This window comes from Lepidochelys kempii, chromosome 3 (assembly GCF_965140265.1).
Source record: "Lepidochelys kempii isolate rLepKem1 chromosome 3, rLepKem1.hap2, whole genome shotgun sequence".
In the NCBI taxonomy this organism is placed as follows: domain Eukaryota; kingdom Metazoa; phylum Chordata; order Testudines; family Cheloniidae; genus Lepidochelys; species Lepidochelys kempii.
In genome coordinates, this window is record NC_133258.1 from 121,841,227 (window position 1) to 121,857,369 (window position 16,143).

Here is a 16,143-nt window from a genome sequence, read left to right on the forward strand (position 1 = left end):
GCTGCTCTGTAGGAGACTGACTTTCTTACACTGTTTTATTTTTCAGCGGGTCCTTAGCTAATAAATCTTTCCTCCCAGTCCTCAGCATCTGTCATGTACCTATGAAGTGAAGTGGTTAGATAGAGGGCTGAACCTTATCCAAGTGAAAATGAAGGATTATGAATGATGAAATCAAACTTCACGGGGGAGGGAGGGACAGGCGGGTGAAGTCCCAAACAGCTAAAATCTCAATTGTGGTAACATGCAAAAGTTTAGATTTTGGCTCTGCTGAGGCAGTCTGTTCTGGAGATTCTCTTTATGTTTATTGGTTTGTACAGAACAAGAGCTTTGTACATTGGGAGAACTTACACAACGAAGACCCAAACCAACCAGAACCACTCTTGCTGCATTTCCTTCATGTTATAATACACCAGGAAACGACAAGAAGATAGATAACGAAAAGCCAAAACACTAGGATGTCCCTTCTCCTGCAAGTGTTTCTGAAGAAGATTGCCTTTGGAGACTAGAGCTGTATGAATAATCAGTTTTTTGGTTCACTAGCCAAACTGGAAACAAAATGAAAATAATTTTCATTTCGGATAAAAAACGAAATGTTTTCTTTTTCAGTTGCCTCAGACATTTTACTTGCTTTTTTTAAACATTAAAAGTAAATGAAATTTGGAACCAAAGAAAGTGGCATCCCCCTAATACTTATGTGAGAAAGCTGTTAGTCCCCACTTTGCCGGATTCAGAGCAGGGATTTGAAACTTGGTCTCCCACATTCTGAATTCCTTAACCATTGGGCTACAATTGGGGCACCAGTACCATCTGTGCCTCCTCCATTTTGTGAATGGCATACAAGGCCCCTTGCAAATCTAGCCCAAATACATATTTCCTTTTAGAAATGTCAACACAGCTCATTTTGACATTTAAAAAAATATCTGACCAAAACAATTAACCAAAATAAATATGAAATTGTGAAATGTTTTGGCCGACCCAAATCTGCATTTCAGAGGTAAAAGTTTCACCCAGGTCTATTGGACGTTTTACTAGTAAGGACTATGAGGAACCCTCTCAAAGCATGACAGACGAGGCAGAGCAGTAATCTGTTGCCATCCATTTGTGTTGCTTTACCAACACTCTGTATTACAATAAAAAATGTTTCACAAACCAGTTAATAGTAATAAAGTTAAAAAGTCAACAAAACACAGCATGTAGCAGTGAAATGAATATACCGTGTGGTGGGACAGGTTTCCATCCCAGTCAGGAATGGGTTAAAGAGCTCCCCTGGGCACAATCAAACCTAACCCAGTGCACCTATGAGGCCTGTCAAATCTGGAGAGGGTCAGCTCTTACAAAAGAGGATCCAAATCCAGTGCAGAGTGGCACTCAAAAGCAAGATCTAGAGCTCTCTAGCCCAGTGTTCTTCACTTCAAGGCCCACGAGCCAGTGGTGGCTCCCATGGACCCTAAGTGCGGCTCCCTGTCAACCGTGCTCTCCCACGGCAGTGGGGCTGCACCTAAGGCAGGCTCCCTGCCTGCCCCGGCCCCATGTCGCTCCCGGAAGTGGCCAGCACGCCCCTGTCAAGCCACAAGTCCCAGCAGCTCTACTACTCACCTGTACCCCACCGTCAAACCTCTCAGCATGATGCACCAGGACCAATACTTAAGGTAGGCCTCTACCCACTCTGAGAGGTTCTACCTGGGGACAGGAGAAGTAGACAACATCTGGATGGCTTCATTTCAGGAAGAAGGAAAATTGGCTGCCTGCACTAGGTAAGAGGCTTATCTTGTTAAGAGGTATTATTTGTGTTGCGGTGCCACGTAGGAACCCAGACTATGGGTGAGGATACCATTGCGCTTAGCACTGTACAAACACAGAATAAAAAGAGCATCCTTGCTCCAAAGGGCTTACAGTCTAAGGCTGTGCCTGCACCACAGCTGGAAAGTATGATTTCTAGCACAGGGTGGATGTACACAGACTAGCTCTGGCGTGGTGACACAACACTTCTTTCAAGCAAGCAATTATAGCTATGACAGTGAAAATCAATCCCTCTTCTGCAAGTTAGCTTCTTCAAACTGTTCAGCCCACAGTCCTGAACAAGTTACCAAGTAAAACAATGTGCAAAAAATGGATGATATTGTTCAAAAAATGTCTGTTGAAACTGGGATTTTCTTTTTCTTTTTTTTTAAACAGGAACCTGGGTTTTGGATTAAACTAAATTTGTCATTAAAAATGTCCGCTCTCCATGGAAAATTTCAATATTTCAAAACAAAATATTTTGATTTTCTGGGTAAAGTTTTTTTTTTTTTAGCAATAATTTCACTTTATTTGTTGAAAACTCACAATTTTCTGCATGTGGGGAAGGTGGAGGAGGGAACAAATACAAAAAGCATGTTCTGACCAGCTCTAGTTGACACCTCATCTATTAAAACTGTCTCCAGTCAAAACACTTATCTGGTGATCCAAATTATGGCCACTTCTTTCGGTTTCTTGCACTGGCCTGGTGTGTCGCTAAAGCAATTTTGTAACCTTATCAGGAAACTTGAAGACTCCTAATCAGTTCTTTCAGTTTAAACAAATCCAGGTTGTATCAGTTTGTCTCTTACTTTTGCTTAATTTTATAAAGTTTTATATGAGTCAAGCTAAACTTGCTACCTTTCACCAGGTTGAGGTTATTAAGGATATAGACTTAATATCTATATTAATAGGTGCACAATGCCTATCACGATAGCTATACTTAACAGGAACTCTGGAGTTCACATAATTGAGATTCAACTCTCTCTACAACCACTCTAAGTATTATGGTGGGTGACCCATTGCTATGGAACTCCTTTTCACCAGATACCAGCATAACCACAGAACTTACCATCTCCCAAATTAAACGTAAAAAAACATCTATTTGCACTAGTTTTCCCTCACTGTTCATGTTTAGATAAAGAAACCAGGCACACACAGTCAGTATGTTCTCCAACAGTTTGTCCTGCCAGGTGCCAAGCATCCTCATCTCCTATTGGCTATTGGTGGTCAGCATGTTCAGCACCTCGCAGGATCAAGCCCCAGATGGAGGAGAGGATAGTACAGCATTAGAGAGAGAGAGAGAGAGAGAGAGAGAGAGAGAGAATTTCACATTTGCTTTATTTGAATTTCTGTGAGCTCTGATACCACAGTGTCGGAGACATTAAAAACCGATCTACACTAATCATATTGCAAGGTGCATCTATCCTCCTGTGGTGTTTAGATGCTGCCTGTAATTATTAGAATTGGGAGCACTGGCTGTTGGGAGTCTGAAAGGACAGGAAACAGGAAGGGTGGGGGAGTTGAGGAGGCTGAGTGAGAGTTACCGAGGGTGCAGCAGCAGCTTGGTAAAGAAGCTTCCACTTTAAAAATAAAGTCCTGTTGAAGTTCGTTAGTACCTTGCCTGGTTGTTACAACATTTTAGCGATGAGGATGGGATCTTCTGTCTCTGAACCCACCTGCACCCTTTCTGCAAAGCCCAGGTGAGCCTCCAATTGCTTTTACTGCCTGGATCCATATGTTTGAGACTTATCTGCTTGCAATCAGTGCTACAGAGATTTCTGAAGTAAGAAAGCATGCTCTGCTAATCCACTGCCTTGGAGCAGAAGGGCAGCATATATTTTATACTTTTCCCTTTGCAGATGATAAATATGAGACTGCACTCACTGGATTAAAGAACTTTTTTGTGCCAAAAGTGAATGTAGTAGTTAATCACTAGAGATTTCGCCAGCGTGAGCAGAAAACAGGGGAGACTATAATGCAGTATATTGCTTCCCTGAGGAGTCTGATTGTAACTTGTGACTTTGGGAATATGGCAGATGAGATGATCAGAGACCAGCTCATTGAGAAAACAACAATGCTTCATGTAAGAGAACACTTCAAGAACCATAACTTACACTAGAAAAAGCAATAACCATTGCTACTCAGATTGAGTCAGCTACAGCTGAAGCCAAAATAATGAGCATGGATACAGGAGGCTCAGTCCAGGCTGTGACTCCTTTGCAGAAAAGTTCACTGTCGCTGCAGACAAACGACTCCAAGAGGAAAACTAATGAAAAATCACCAGATCAGCAAATTCAAAACACAGTAAAAGCATGCTTTCGCTGTGGATCCCCACAACACCTTGCAAGCTACACAGGTTGTCCGGCAAAAGTAGCTCAGTGCAATCATTGCAAAAAGATTGGGCATTTTGCTAAAGTATGTCACAGCAGCCAGTTCAATCAACAGGTGCATGCAGTTACAATACCAGATGTTACTGTGCTGAGCGTGGACAAAATGGACAAAATGGAGCGTGGACTACTGCACATATTCCAGAACAAATAAAGTGCACGGTAAACGTTTCCGCCATACCCTCAGGCAAACCACACTCTATTCAGCTAATGTTGGACACTGGCTCAGCAGTATCTATACTACCTGATTCCATCTATTTGCATTACTTTAAAGATGTGTCTCTTACTGAACCCAAACTTCACTTGGTGTGCTATTTGAAAAAACATATTCCAGTACGTGGCTGCCTGCCAGCAGCAGTTACTTTTGGGGATTGCTGTGTAACTGCAGAGTTCTACATTGTCCACAAAGGCACTCCTAACCTTGGCAGAGATTTATTGGCTGCTTTAAATCTCAGGGTAGTTAATGGACGAATTGATCTTCCTCAGCAAAGCACTCTTGCGGTACACACACCAGTTTCAGCTGGGACCCAACACCAGGTTGAATAGAAACTCGGCTGTGCTTATGTGTTTCTGCATAAAGTTAAAATGTAGAATAATGTGATGCCTGTACGGCACTTACCATTTTCAGTCAGGGAAGCTGTTTCAGAGGAACTGATAAAACTTGTTCAAAAGGACATTATTGAAGAGACTGACTCCTCAGAATTGGTTTCACCTATAGTAGTGACGCAGAAGGGTGGAGGCATTCGCCTTTGTGTGTACTTAAGGGAGTCAAATAAAGCTATTGTGATTGACAGCCATCCTCTTCCTCACATAGAAGAAGTATTTGCAGAACTCTGTGGAGCAAAGATGTTTTCTACTCTTGATTTGCAGAGCGCATACTACCAGGTTATGTTGCATGAAGATAGCAGAGACCTCACAGTATTTATTACACATGAGGGACTATTCCATTTTAAACATGTACCATACGGTCTCACATCTGCCCCAAGTGCCTTCCAAAAAATGATGTCATTGATTCTGAAGAATCAACATGGAGTTCAGTGCTATCTGGATGATATTATCGTGTTTGGAAACACTTCTGAGGAGCATGATAATAACCTGCAGTCTGTACTAAACTGCATCAGCAAAGCAGACCTCAAGCTCAATAGGTCCAAATGCAAATTTAGACAAACTGAACTCTCCGTTCTGAGGCATACAATTTCACAGGCTGGACTAAAATCCTGTGTCACTTGCCAAATGCATGATAAGACAGCAGTGAAATGTACCCCTCCATTACAGCCTGTTCCTGTTCCTGAATCTGCATGGGAAAAAGTGGCGATTGACATTGTAGGACCCTTTGATACTGCTCCAAGTGACTGCCGTCACTTTAATAGACTGGTTTCAGAGTAACAGCCGTGTTAGTCTGTATTCGCAAAAAGAAAAGGAGTACTTGTGGCACCTTAGAGACTAACCAATTTATTAGAGCATAAGCTTTCGTGAGCTACAGCTCACTTCATCAGATGCATATCGTGGAAACTGCAGCAGACTTTATATATACACAGAGAATATGAACCAATACCTCCTCCCACCCCACTGTCCTGCTGGTAATAGCTTATCTAAAGTGATCATCAGGTGGGCCATTTCCAGCACAAATCCAGGTTTTCTCACCCTCCACCCCCCCACACAAATTCACTCTCCTGCTGGTGATAGCCCATCCAAAGTGACAACTCTTTACACAATGTGCATGACAATCAAGTTGGGCTATTTCCTGCACAAATCCAGGTTTTCTCACATCCCCCCACCCCCATACACACACAAACTCACTCTCCTGCTGGTAATAGCTTATCCAAACTGACCACTCTTCAAGTTTAAATCCAAGTTAAACCAGAACATCTGCGGGGGGGGGTAGGAAAAAACAAGAGGAAACAGGCTACCTTGCATAATGACTTAGCCACTCCAAGTCTCTATTTAAGCCTAAATTAATAGTATCCAATTTGCAAATGAATTCCAATTCAGCAGTTTCTCGCTGGAGTCTGGATTTGAAGTTTTTTTGTTTTAAGATAGCGACCTTCATGTCTGTGATTGCGTGACCAGAGACTGAAGTGTTCTCCGACTGGTTTATGAATGTTATAATTCTTGACATCTGATTTGTGTCCATTTATTCTTTTACGTAGAGACTGTCCAGTTTGACCAATGTACATGGCAGAGGGGCATTGCTGGCACATGATGGCATATATCACATTGGTGGATGTGCAGGTGAACGAGTGGCCTGAGGTAGCGTTTACATCGCAAATCTCTTCTGCTGCAGTAATTAAGTTCTTCTCTTCAGTTTTTAGTGGGGAAGGTAACCCCAAAGAACTGGTTTCAGATAATGGTAGTCAATTTACTTCCCTGGAGTTTGAAACTTTTCTAGCAGAGAGGAACATTTTACACAGAAGGTCATCCCTATATTACCCTCAAGCCAATGGGGAAATCAAATGGTTTAACAGAAGTTTGAAAGAGAGTTTGCAAACAGCTAAACTGGAAGGGCGATTGTGGAGAACCTTCACTACTGATTTCTTGCAAGCATACCAGACTACACGACATGCAACAATGAAAAGATCGCCCACAGAGTTACTGCATGGGAAACAGATGAATACTAAACTGAACATTGCTGGACTGTTAAAGGCACGACCTGATGCCCCAATCGAGGATGATGTGAGAAAAACAGTTGAACAGAACCAAGCAAAGTATAAGTCTTTCACAGACAAGCGACGGGGTGCTAAGGAACCAAAGTTTGAATGTGGTTCCTTCATTAGAATATGAAAACCATAAATTCACAGCTCCTCTTAAAATCATAGAGAAGAAGGGACCTTACACCGATCGACTTTCTGATGGGCAGGTATGGAATGCTTCTTATCTTGCACCTGTCTATGCACCAAGAAGAGATTATGGCAACACCCAGTCTGCACTGGATGACTTCACCGTAGTATCAACACAACAAGACATTGCACTGGAACTGGGGCTTGAGCGATGACCACCTGTCTGGACTAGAGACTATGTTATGTATTATCTACAGAGTTTTCAGTGTAATATTTCTGCGAACAGTATAGTGTCTTGTTTCATATTAATGTTTACTTTAATTGGAAGAGTTTCTTAAGAGAGGAGGGAATGTGGTGTTTAGATGCTGCTTGTAATTATTAGAACTGGGAGCACTGGCTGTTGGGACAGGAAACAGGAAGGGGGAGGGTGGAAATTGAGGAGACGGAGTGAGAGCTACCGAGGGTGTAATAGCAGCTTGGTAAAGAGGTTTCCACTTTAAAAATAAAGTCCTGTTGAAGTTCGTTAGTACCTTGCCTGGTTGCTACAACACCTCCTTAGGCTTTTAAGAGGGGGATGGGTTGAAAAGGATGTAAGGGGTTAAGATGGGTAGAAACTGTTAGTCCCAATGGGCAAGTTGGAAGCAGTATGGTTTTCTATTGTACACATGAATACAGCATATGACAGACACATTTTTAAAGACTGAAAAAAGTAAAATATGTGCTGTCTGGTCATGTGGGTAAGAAAATTCCCTGAGTCCTTCCTTTCTTCCCCTTGGCTTTTGTAGAACCTGTTTTCCTAATTTAGATGTATTTTCATTTTCTTCATTTTTTTTTCAGACCAAAGACTTTCTCTCATTAGTTGCTTCCCAACTGTTAATTTTAAACGTGCACACTAGTTCCAGGCAGTGTTACAAAAGTCATCATTAGACTTGTTACAATTTTGCTTTTGTGGGTAGATAACATAACTACAGTAATCTCTGTACTTAGGTGTGTCACAGTTTCAGGGTTAACTGCATCCCACCCCCCAATCCCCTCCACACACACACCAGTCTTCCTGTAGGGCAACATCTTACGGTTTCCAGTTCCTAGCTGTCACCTCTCTCGGGTGCAGACCCATGTCTCTCACCATCCAGACTGAAAGCGTAGGCTTACAGTCCCTCTTCACTTCACTGTGGCTTCCCGAAAAGGTCTGACTGGGATCCAGCCAGGGGCGTTGGAACTAGGGAGGTTGGGGGACCATGCCCTCCGCTTTTAAAAATTAATGTAGTTTGGGGGAAGGTGGCCACATTGCCCCCACCAAACTGCAAGTCTTGGGCATGCATGGAGTGGTGCCAGCAGGGGCTGTGCTTTGCAGCGCGGGAGCTGATAAGGTGATCAGCTCCCCCGCCATGAAACGCAGCCCCCTGGGTGTTGTGAGGCTTAGTTTGTTTAATATTTATGAGGTGCTTTGAGGGTCTCATATAGAAAATGCTATACACATTCAAAATGTTGTTATAGTTTTGAATAATAGGCTTTTAAAAATAAAGAAAAGTTCTGGACCAGAAAAAGATATAGATAATATCAAAGATAGCTTTAAATATCAATCCCTTAGGTAGACTTCATCCTTGTATTTTCTTGTTTGCCTATCTGCCACTTTACAGAGACTGTTTACTGCTGGAATCCTGAGTTGAAAAGCTGTGGCAGATAGCAGATGTACCAATTAATAACCTGTCAAGGCTGATGGATAGATTAAAAAAAATATTCTCACACACATCTCCTGTGTGTTTTTCTTCCCCATTTCAAGGCACTGGGGGGCCATGAGACATACTCTGCTTCCCTGGAGAGAAAAGAAACTGTCTCATTAGCATCTATCTTTCATGACACTATGATGCTGCCTTTGAGATGTTAACTCACCTGTTCTTCTCCCAGAATTCGGAAGTGATGAAGCTCTTTAATCAAGGAGTCTGGACAGCCAGCTGTTGGAAAGAAACAAAAAAATGCATTTTAGAATTCACTGTTCGTATTTTTGGGCCGCAGTATACCATGCGTAGATGCAGCGAGGACTGGATATACAGATCACATTAGACAAAAAAAGATTACATGAAACAAATTAGAAAGATAAGCTACAGTTCTATAGGCATCTGAACACTGAAAACCAGCTACCAAACGAATCCTACCACGTTTCAGAACACACAGGAATGCTTTGAAAGGTCATGTTCTGTATATCTTAGCGCTTTTCCTAAAGGGCTACAAACAGGAAAGAGAGAGAGATGAAAATACTGCCAGCCCCTAAGTGTAGGAGTCAACATATTGTAATTAGAGGGATTCTCATCAAAAGCCTGGAACTGAACACAACTCAATTCAGATCCAAATAATGGCCTGGGCCCATTTCTAAGCATAACACAAGCTTTCCTTGAGTCCCTGCAGGATTTCACAGATTATGCAGGCCTCAGATACCACTATACTTTTTGGCTGTCTCCAGTATAATCCACTTAGCACATGTAACTATCACTCCTTGGAGTAAAACACAAACCAAATACAAGAAAAAGAGAGGTTTACCAGGCTTTTGATTAGAGCTAGATTGTCACAGCCCTTACACATTAGCACAGGGAAAAAGGAATAAGCTCTCACCTCACCCCCACTCTCTTGCTCAGACTGTGACTCCATCCACAGTGGGGAGAACAGAGGTCACTCCCCTGATACTCCTTGTTGTAGGGTTCTGAAGTCCAGAATCTGGACAAGAAAGATCAGAGAGCAGCAATGCTCCCCTGCTCACAACCAGGGTATCTGACTGGACACATAAGTGAGGGGTGTCAGGTGACTGGGAGGTGGATAGACAGGCCAAGTGGGTTGAGTGGGTGTCAGAAACCAGGGTGAGAGCCAGAGGGAACAGTCAGAAGCCAGAGGTAACAGTCAAACTGGACGTCAGGAACTGGGTCCCAGAGACAAAGCCGGAGGCAGGAACCAGAATGCAGAGCCAAGCGTCAGAGCCAGAATCACCTGGAGCAAGCAGAGTAACAGGCAAAATGGGGGCTCAGGCAGCGATAGGGCTTGGGCAAGGCAGAAGCATCAGGAACAAGGCAACACTGGACTAGTCACAGTGGCTAATATGAGTGCTGAACAGCCTGCAAGCAGCTGCTGCTGCTGCTGGCTTAAGAGCCAGTCTCCTGGCCTTTCCAGCCAATCAGGTGAAATGGCTAATCAGGCAGCCTGCTGCAGGCCAGCTGTGCTTATTAGGTTGCCTGGAGACTAGTTTACCGCAGGCCCTGATTCCTGAGAGGGAGGGGGAAGGAAGCTGCTCCGTGGAAAGGGGTTAAGAAATTTACTCCTCTCCCATGGCAAGGGAGGAATTAAAATTTTTTGTGCCTGCCCCAGTGCCAGTGCAGCTACCAAGAGTTACAATCTCATCCTCACCGACTAGCATTAGTGGGCTACCGATAATGCTGAAGATGGTTTTCAGGATCTCTGTCAGTACTGGAGCTTCATAGCAACAAACATCCAGCAGCACTTGTAACATATAGCAACAATCATAATTCTTCACTCGTCTCAAATTTCTTGTTAAGTCCTATTGTTTCTTCCCCTTTATTAAAAATAATTCATACCTTAAACCCTCTTCCTTGTCCACCTCTTCCCCATACACATATAGGTTTGTGCACGTACAACTACAGCTGGGCAAAAATTATCCGCCAAAACATTTTTCAGCAGAAAATGAAGATTTGGGCGGCCCAAAACATTTCATTAATTCATGTCAAATTTGCCAAATTGTTTCAGTTTAAAAAAGGCCTTTTTATAGAAGTCACAACGATTTGTTGTCATTTTCTGAACAAAGTGTTTAAATGTTATGTTTTGAAAACAAAATTTTGAAATCAATACAAAACGTTTCAGGTTGAGCAAAACGTTTCATTCAATCCAAAATGAATTGTTCTACCCAACTTTTAGGGTCACCAAAATTTCAAAAAAATCACTTGGGGTTGACCCAAAACTATTTTTTTGCCCATTTTTCAAAACAGCCAGCAAACTGAAAAATCAGTTATTCCCCCAACAGTGCTACAAATGACCTTGACTGAATTTAAAGGGGAATTTTAATTCAACTGTGTTTATAACCCTTTCATTTTCATTTTATCCTTCCCATTTGCTGGGCTTGCAACTCCAGCATTATCTTTGACATCTCTCTCTCTGTTTTCCCCATACTCTGTCTGTATCGACTTCATTTAGCTTCTTACTCCTTAATATACTAATTATCTTTCACTGATAATTGAATGTCACTGTTTAGCAAGATGGTGGCCAGCAGTTCAGAAATGACAACTGTATTGAAAATCTTTGTATTCAAATACAGCTACTTCTTGGTGAAAAGTCCTTTCAATGTATCAGAACTTCATGTTGCTTGTGTGAACAAATCAAATGGAGTTTTATTTTAGAAAAATGGAAATAAGGAAGTAACATGGCACACAATAAAAAGAACAAGTTCAAAAACAGCTATTTTGTTCTCTTGGGATGTTTCCGGGTGTCTTCATTTTATTTCAAATGTCCACTTCAATTGCTTGTTTTCTTTAAGTGGGCATTAGTAAAGCATGCTCCAGTACTGTGGCCCCTTTCTATATAATGTCCAATAGTTTTGAAGAAACTTTTGGGGATGATTAGTTTTTGCACTATGACTTGTAAAGAAGACTGTAACCAGACTGTAAACCAAAAGGAAAGGGTTTTTGAAAAATATATTCTACTGAAGAGCATTAAAACCATAAGAGTCTTCAAACATTTTCCTTTTAATTTCTCATCAATTATCACAGTGCAAGTGTGGTATCCATGGGGTTCACTGGCAAACCAGGAACACCAAAGCTTAGGGGGAAAATCAATATTATTTCTAGCTCTCTGATGTGCTCCTGGCAGTAGCACATGGCATAAATAATCTGCACTTTGCAGATTTCTGCTATTTTGTGTGGAATGCTTTGAGGATTATTTTTTCTGCCCTCTGTAGTACAGAATCCCTAATGCACTGTAGCCTCATCAATTACAGTAACTTTCTATTCTCCCCCTCTTCCTTCTCACTTAACTATGACTTGAAAAATGAACCACAGACATAGATGAAATGACCACACACATACACAAAAAATATAAAAACCTAGTGTGATCAAAGGAAGTAAGACAAAAGCACTGAACAAATGCCTTTCATCAGAAGCCAAAACACTGGGGTGATTTCATCTGCAGGCTGGTAAAACAACACTGAAAATGTTTACTAGTTCCTTCTTCCACTAAATTCAGGTCTATATGATGGAGGCCTCCATATACTTCGTTTTGCTGCCATGACCTTGCAGGTTTTTGCCTACTGCTGAAGCAGAATAGGATCCAATGAGTACACAGTTGGCCTAATTCTCTATTCTGTTATGCCATTTTTACTCTGTGGTGACTATGTTGACTTCAAAGGAGTTACACTGTCATAAACCTGGTGTGATAGCATGAAGAATCAGGACCAACATTTGAGTGAGCAGAAAACCAGCATCTGAACAGATGACCTCAATGCATCTTTTTAAAAATTGACTAAAAATAATTCTTTGTTTCTATTGCAATGTTCATCCCAATTTATTTGTTTCAGTAATTTTCAAAGTTACTTCATTCTCGCTTCATGTCATTATTTCATTCAAACTAATATGTGGGTAATTTGTGAGTGAAAGGTACATTTTAAGATACAGGAATTTACACTGTCAGAACTGCCATCTCACTTCATTGCGGCATTCACTTTATAAAAATACTTTCATTTAGATCACATAAGAGGAGATATCTCCAAGAGAAGACCAAACAAGCAAAATTTAAAAAAATCCAATTTAAATGACAAGCATCATGAATCCTCTGATTTGCATTGCTGCGAACAATACACAGTTTCAGTTACATTTGCTATTAAACCATGATTCCAACTATTACCAATTTAATTGCCCATATCTTTACCTTTTCTCTGACAAGTTGACAGAATTAGCCTCTGTTTTTTATTCTTATTTAAAATTATTGCTTCATATAACCCCCTTGTAAACAGCAGTGGAAAATTCAAATCAACTCTTTTAACTTAGATATTACATAAGCTGGCAAAAATATAAATTAAATTAGTTTTTAAATGATTATCCACTACTTAAAGAGTAACTGAGTATCCATAAATATAAATATTATTTAAAATATTAATAGCAAAGCACCACATTAATGCAGTGCACATAATTGAAACATACACTTAACTTTAAACAGATGAATAGCCAAGAGCACTTGGCATCTTGCAGGATTGAACCCTTATGCACAGCAAATATTATTTGCACTTGCTTATAGTTTATTTCTGAACCAACATTTTTGAACTTTAGAAAGCACATGATTTTCTTTGAGGGCTCAAGTCCTGGAGCCTTAAAATTCCAACTTCCCTAGCAGGAAGAGAATATAGGAAATCAATGTTATTCAAAGGAATTCTTCCCACAGAGCAAAGCTATCTCACACAGGGCAGGTAAAGTTTTAAGATTCCAGGTCTCTACATAACAAGCTTGCAAATATACAATGTTCTAAATGTATTAAAATTGCCCAAAACAATTTTATGCTTGGTAACTAACAGTGGAATGGATTGTTTTCTAATGTTCTAAATAAAAATAAATCATATTTGGGCTGAGTACAAACATGAAAAATGTGACTGGGGGGAGGGGGGGAGAGAGGAATTATAAATGTCTGGAAAAGAAGGATAACATGAAGCTATAATAAATGTCCATTCATTTGTCATGTCATTTTCCTAGTTCTCTTCCAAACTATTCAACTAATTAGAATACTGATACAAAATAAGACCTTTATCCTGCTCGTGTCATTTCCAGTGAAGAAGAAGCCTGAGTCTGTGATACGGTAATCACTCTTATGGAAGCAGACAGTGATGTCAAAGGATTTAGTGACTTCATTGTACTGGTGTTAATTAAATCTTTGATGTTTCAACAGAGCTTTTCTCAGTCACAATATTTGTACTAATATGAACAAAGGGGAAGTTAGGGAAATTGGAAAGCCCATTTTATGGAATAAATATCATACTTTATGAAAACAGAAACAGGAGTGATGAAGACTATCTAGTGACAGGTAATTGACATGTAATATGTAGTCATTAAGAGTAAAAGCCTATCTTTAAAATATTGCCTATGCTGAGAGGTCTAAAAATTTATTTGCAGAAAGCCCACACAAAGAAGGTCATTATAATAGTTTTCAAATCTTAATAAACAATAGTTTTCATTTGGAAAATCTTGAATATCACTTTTTAAATCAGAGGTGGGCAAACTATGGCCCATGGGTGACATCTGGCCTGCGGGACTGTCCTGCCCAGCCCCTGAGCTCCTGGCCGGGGAGGCTAGCCCCCGGCTCCTCCCCTGCTGTCCCCCCTCCCCCACAGCTTCATCTCACTGCCCAGCTAGCACTCCTGCCTGCCACTCCTGCCAGGCAGCAGGAAGTTGGCTCCTGCTGGGCGGCGAGGCTGCAAGCTCCTGCTGCTTTGAGTGGCACGGTAAGGGGGCGGAGAGCGGGGGCATGGGGGTTGGATAAGGGGCAGGGGGCCTCGGGGGGCAGTCAGGGGACAGGGAGCAGGGGGCGGTTGGATGGGGTGGAGATTCTGGTGGGGGCGGTCAGGGGACGGGGAGCAGGGCGGAGTTGGATGGGGGGGTCCCAGGGGCCTGTCAGGGGGCAAGGGTGTGGATAGGGGTCGGGGCAGTCAGGGGACAGGGAGAAGAGGGGATTGGATAGGGGATGGGGTCCCGGGGGGGCGGTTACAGGCAGGGGGGTCCAGGTGGGAGAAGTCAGGGGACAAGGAGCAGGGGGTTTGGATGGGTCAGAAGTTCTGAGGGGGGCAGGAAGTGGGAGGGGGTGGATAGGGTGGGGCCCAGGCTGTTTGGGGAGGCACAAACTTCTGTACCCAGCCCTCCATACAGTTTTGCAACCCCGATGTGGCCCTCGTGCCAAAAAGTTTACCCACCCCTGTTTCAAATGCTGCTTATGTAATGCAATATCATAATGTAGCCAGACTTCAAACTGCTTGAATTCATAGACTCATCCTGTACTTATAGATAATATTTATATAATACGTCTCTTTAAGGTAAATAAACTGACCAAAATTCCAGCCACAAACAATTTACAATCTAAGGCCTCAAGCCTGCAATCTGCATAAGCTCTTGAAGTCAGTAGATTTCCATGTAGGCGTAAGAATCATCCATGAAGATCCAGTATTGTTGAACCACAAATGTTAAAAAAATCACGCATTAAGGCAAAAAATATCCTCATAAGATGGGCTTAAAAATCATGGAATTTTTTTAAAAATAGGGTTCTTTTGGTTTGTCTTCTGGTTTCTGAGCTGTTAGGGTGCACTTGCTTCACATTTTCACACTTTTATCAGGAACCATGAGGGTTAGAAACTGGCTTTATTTTAAATGAAAGCTCAGATTCTCGTGCAGTCTACTAAATCTAGCAGCTGAGGCTGTAAGAAAAACACTATATACCATGACTGATGAGAGCTGGCAACACTGCAAATCTGATTGCAAGATTGGGTTCTAAACAGACAATGCACCAATGAAATCTGTCATCAGAGATGCAGCAAAAAGCAAAGTGACTGAGAAGCATGCCTTGTTAGTTCCACAACATTTATTTAGAGCCCAACCTGTAGCCCAGGGTCCATTTGTGGTCCTCAGGCCCTTTAACTTAGGCCCTGGAGAGGGACCATTTTAAGAGGAAAAAGTGCATGTGATTGCTTATTGAAAAGTTTGTTCCCTGACAGCTTTCTTTAGAAGAGGAGGAGTGAAGACATAGTACCCTCTCAAATGGAGCAGGTAGTAAGGGCTGGAGCCACAGTCTTCACAAGATGGGGAGGGAAACCAAACAAGCACCCCAGCAATTGCTGCAGGAAGAGCTGGGTCTTCCATAGCACAGAGCACTAGGAAAAGGGACAGCAGCAGCTCAAGTCCCACAAAAAGAAGTAGGGAACAGCAGGGAGCTGATTTGAAGAGGCCATGGAGGCTCATTATTTGACTTGGGGCAGTGGGCAAGTTAGGGAGAGCAGGTCAGAAAGGAAGGAATTTTTGAGGGGAAGCAGTGCCATTAAGGAGTCAGAGGGAAAGGAGGGAAATATTTGGTGGTTGGTGGATGTGCCTAGGAACACTAGAGATTTGCGGAGGGAGAGATGGGCTGAGTACATGGGGGCTGACTGGAGGGAGACCAGGCTGGGGGCTCTCAGGGGG

At 42.1% G+C, this 16,143-nt stretch overlaps 1 protein-coding gene across 2 annotated transcripts in view; it reads right to left on the reverse strand.

The window, feature by feature from the left end:
• PRKN (parkin RBR E3 ubiquitin protein ligase) overlaps positions 1-16,143 on the reverse strand; it is a 1,259,259-nt gene that overhangs the window by 193,230 nt on the left and 1,049,886 nt on the right. For both annotated transcript variants that reach the window (XM_073337855.1, XM_073337854.1), the window contains one exon: positions 8,837-8,898. In XM_073337855.1, coding sequence (XP_073193956.1) covers positions 8,837-8,898 — 62 coding nt within the window. The remainder of the gene's footprint in view (positions 1-8,836; positions 8,899-16,143) is intronic.